At 40.5% G+C, this 4,651-nt stretch overlaps 1 protein-coding gene across 2 annotated transcripts in view; it reads right to left on the bottom strand.

The window, feature by feature from the left end:
- LOC138010437 (uncharacterized) overlaps window positions 1-2,261 on the bottom strand; it is a 10,945-nt gene extending 8,684 nt beyond the window's left edge. The window contains exon 1 of one of the 2 annotated variants that reach the window (XM_068857398.1): window positions 2,015-2,261. In XM_068857398.1, the coding sequence (XP_068713499.1) occupies window positions 2,015-2,079 (65 nt within the window). In that variant the 5' untranslated portion in view covers window positions 2,080-2,261. Of the gene's footprint in view, window positions 1-1,265; window positions 1,400-2,014 lie in introns of those variants that run through there. The other variant, XM_068857399.1, reaches the window with a different exon arrangement.
- Between the last annotated feature and the right edge of the window lie 2,390 nt (window positions 2,262-4,651).

Here is a 4,651-nt window from a genome sequence, read left to right as displayed (position 1 = left end):
CCGAAAGTTGAATCTCTTCATACTTTGCTTGAAAAAAAGAGCAGCTAGCACTCTGAAATTATAAACTCAGCTCTTGTATTCGGCATGTGATATTCTAGCACCTATGCCACCAGCATTTTTACTGACATAAGATGGTATTTCTCAAAGGGCACTGAACGAACACATTTAGCTAAAAGCCTTAAAGAGCGAACCTCCATTCTTACCACAGAATAAGTTTAAACCGAAGGAAATGTGTTTCCAAACAAATTTGTTTTTAAAAAGTGTTTATATCAGGAAAACTGAATTTTAAACTTGTAACATTGAAAGAATTTTTGCTGTAAAACGAGGCTAGTCAGACTAATTTTTTCAAAGACAAAAGAATAATTGATTGGCGGCCATAACTGAGAGTTTTCAGCGGAAGGCGCGCGAGCGGGGCGGACTATGGTTAAGAAAACAAGGTAACCCCTCCATTCGAGAATTTTTGTTATGACGTCATCGAACGTCCTCTTTCATGTAAGCCAACACGCGAAATGTCGCATGGCATGGGCTGAAAAAACGCGTTTTTAGGCGTGCCCAGCGTACTGTATTTGACACAAGATTTTGAAGACAACCAAACAACAACCTAATATCCACAGTTCATATATATGATCATTTCATTTCATACATCATTTCATCGTTGATTCATTCCTCACGGGAACATTAGAACCCACAAATGACCAGCTCCAAACGTCAGTGGCTTCATAGCTCAGTTGGTTAGAGCGTCGCACCGGAATCGCGAGGTCACAGGTTCAAACCCCGTTGAAGTCGTGGATTTTTCAGGCCTCTCTACGCAATTGCAAAAATTGCTGTCCTAACTGCGAAGATCATAGCTTCACTTGATTATTTTTTAATGTGTCGTACAACGAGGAAAGAAGAGTATTAAGAAACAAAGAAAAATTAGCAGGCGACGATTAAAGGATGCTCAACGTGAAAGAGAGCGACGGAGAGCATTAGAAAACATGCGAAATATCAGAGTAAGATATAAGAAAGAGCCCGAATAAAGAGATTAAATTATAGTGATGAGCAGCCGACGTTGACGAGCAGCCGACGCTGAAGAGCAAGCAGGAGCACAAGAGAGCAGGTCGAATAATGGTGATGGAAGACGGCAAAAAGATCAAGGGAAAATAGACTTGTTTATAGTAATGAGCAGACCGTACTGGTCGTAACGAAAACATAAATTATAATATGTTAGGAAGAAGATTCCCCCTCCTAAATTTTGGCGAGGGCAAACTTGAAAGTGTACTTACCTTTCTTCTTCCTGACATTTGTTTATGAAAATTCCTGGTATTGCTCTGTTCGGTGGGGCTTCATGGTTAAGAAATCTTTAGTTTCTTGAAACGTGGAAGGCGATAATCTTTAAAATGTTTGACTTTTCCAGAAAGCTATACTTAACCGAATGGTCTCGTTGAGTGCCCTGTTTTCTGCAGCTCGGGGTTAAAGACATCCAAACATTGCGGCATAAAATCCGAAGAAAAGGCAAAAAAAAAAACCCTTTATTTTGAAAATACATATAGGGATGTGGTGTTTCTATAATTTTAGTGCTCTCAGGCGAGAAAAATCTTAGGTTAACTAAACCCTTGATGAAGACTGTTGAAACCAGTATTCCTCTCGGTCTCTGCCCATGGCTTATTATAATGCAAGTTCACTTAGTCTCTTTGTAAGTTTAAAACTGAAGCTAGAATTTACAAGCGCGCGTTAATTCGGAAAAGAAAAACCAATTAACACTCAATTTCCTGTAACGATTTCAAGAATATATAAAATCTCATATATTTCAACTGCAAAATGGACATGAAATAAGTATCGCAGTTAGATATTGACCAACTCGATTTCTCAGTTGATTCTAATCGCACGTCATGGGGCCGGGATAGAATCCAGCCTGTATTTTTAAGGCTTGCTTGCAACGGCGTAAAATTGCTTTGCTAACCGTGATGATATTTCTAAATTTTCATTTCACTTTCCTGTATACGTGGCTGTTATGCATTATCACCACTCAAACCTGTTTTTCGTCTTTAAGGCTTCCATCCTTCCTCTCAATGACGAATTAACGCGAAACAACAGCATAGGTCGTTTCGGCCTTTTTTCCTCGGTATTTGCGCGGCAAATCAAATCGAGATCAAAGGAGCACCGCTATGCTGTTGCTAGTCCTTGTGTAAAGTCCATTTCATCAAAAGAAAGACTCTTGAAGGATTTACTGATAAGAAGATTTGAAAGCAGCTTTGGAAATGCACTAATGAGACTGCCATCCCGTTTTTCTTTTTTTGACAATATTTACAGCAAAATCCACAGAAGCTGACGTCTGCTGTCATATCATATAAAAATATGATTAATTTCCTTTTTAAGGCCTGATTTATCAAAATAATAGAATTTTTATTGTTGAAAAGACGTTGCTAAACTTATTGAAATAGTCTTCAATTCATTTGCAAGAAAATTTATTATTAAGCCGGGAAGAAATTGCCTTTCCATCGGTTTAGCTGGACAATTATTCAATTTCACAACAGGTGAAGCAGTTAATTTACACGGAACTTTATTCTTTCCAAGATGTTTAGTGTTTCTATGACGTCAAGAAAAATTAACAAGTATAGCTTTGTTTAATTAAAGCTTTCACTTTCGACGTTTACTCAAAATATATCATGATCTTTCAAGCAATTTTAACACTCGCTTAAGGTTTTGTTAAAACGGTCCAATCAACGACAAGTCAGTTTTCCACTTGTCAAAGATATTTCCGATCCTTGTTCTCATGCCGCATATCTCACATATCATATCAAATACAGTTCATTTTCCTGCTAACTCTAGCATTAATTAAATTCATCACAGTTCGGCCGTGGACTTTCGCTCAGTAAACTTTAATAAGGACTGGTACGTCCTCCTGCGGTCTACAGTTCTGTATTAGAATAAAACAATATTGGTCTTGTAACCTCTTTCAAATCGCTGAGATTGCGCAGGAAAGATGAAAGTCCCACGCGCTACCCTAGAGCTCTTCTCTTTTGCGCACGTCTGAATGTCTGGCGAGATCGGGCTAAAATTTTTGTAGAGCTTCTCGGAACCTCGAATCACGAGCAACATAAGATCTGAGGCTCTGGTTACGAGATTTACGAAAGTCCATGTTCGCGGATCATTGAAGGCAGAGGTTGTTTGCCTCTGGGAACGACAATGTACTGCCTAAGTGCAGTTTTCAATTGGTGACGGATCCTCACGTATTTACTATAACCATCTGCTAGCTGATACCATCACCATCATCATCTTGTCCTTTTCTCTCTGAGGAAAATAGGGCCTTTATTTTCCGTAATCTGTTGTTTTTTTTTACGAGAAGGGGTGATTGGCCCCAAGCTCAACCTGCTGCTAATAGTGAACGGCACAGAAACAGTCGGCAAACACGTTGGCAAATAGAACTTGTTTCCATTCTCGCCAATAGTCTGCCGCCAGTTTGACAACTGTTGTTGTGTCTTTCACACACACCAACTTGAGTTTGCCAACACGAGTTTGCAAACTTAAGTTTGCCGTGTGAAGGCCGCTTAAGGCCTCGCTTCCTCCTCAATTCCTTGTCTGTTCGACGCAAGGGGACCTTTTTTGTATGTAAATCTATGCTCAACTCCCAACAGAACGAATTTATCGGTGGTCGTGAAGATTAACACACAACGGACGGGCTTTTCTTTTCGTAGATTTCTTTGAAATCAGCGTAAAGGAAAGGAACATTGCATCAACACAAACAGTGATAAGCATAAACACACCTCTGTTCGGACAGATCAAACAACGTTCACGTTTTGTTCTGTCCGAAAAGTGGTGTGTTTATGCTCATCACTGTCCGTGTTGACCCAATGTAATGCGTAGATCGTTACACGGCATTGCAGTCAGTCTTCAGTTTACCAGAGTAGTGTCAACATTAGTGCCACACTGTGTTTCTCTCAAGAGCGACCGCAACCACTGTAAACTGAAACCGACAATCAACGCAAATCAACTCAAATGTTGGTTTTTGAGGGGAGGAGAAAACCGGAGTACCCGGAGAAAAACCTCTTGGGGAAGAGTAGAGAGCCAACATACTCAGCACACATATGACGCCGAGTCTGGGAATCGAACCCGCGCCACATTGGTGAGAGTCCTCTCACCACTGCACCATCCCTTGAGCACTTAGGGATAAATTTTCATTTTCTTCCCTATATTAAGTGCCATTCTGACCAGAGTCATTTTTGAGAAACTACAACATCCTTGTCGTATTAAAAAGGTTGAAATAGTCGCGAAGTGATTACAATAACGTGAATTGATATTTGGAGATAACTTTCTCGTTGCCATCGCCGTTGCTTAAGTTCCCTCCAGGTGATCTGGTGACGTAATTCGGAGGACTGGGGAGAAAAATTTTAACGCCGTATCCCACAACCGCAAGCGGCCTTATTTTCGAATTCAACATGGCAGAGGCGAGGTTAGAGCTCGTGGGGTCTACTTGAATGTTCATTCAGTACAGGAAATGTGGTAGACACGGAATGATCTGTTGAGTTTTGGCGATGGAAATACTGCAGGGAGTTTGGAAACAACACCTAAGACCGCGCGCGGTTGTGGGATACGGTGTTAAAATTTTTCTTCCCGGTCCTCCAAATTGCGTCACCAGATCACCTGGCTATTATTGATTGAAAAAGGTAAA

The sequence above is a fragment of the Montipora foliosa genome, chromosome 7 (assembly GCF_036669935.1).
Source record: "Montipora foliosa isolate CH-2021 chromosome 7, ASM3666993v2, whole genome shotgun sequence".
NCBI classification, from domain to species: Eukaryota; Metazoa; Cnidaria; class Anthozoa; order Scleractinia; family Acroporidae; genus Montipora; species Montipora foliosa.
This window is presented reverse-complemented; position numbering and strand designations above follow the sequence as displayed.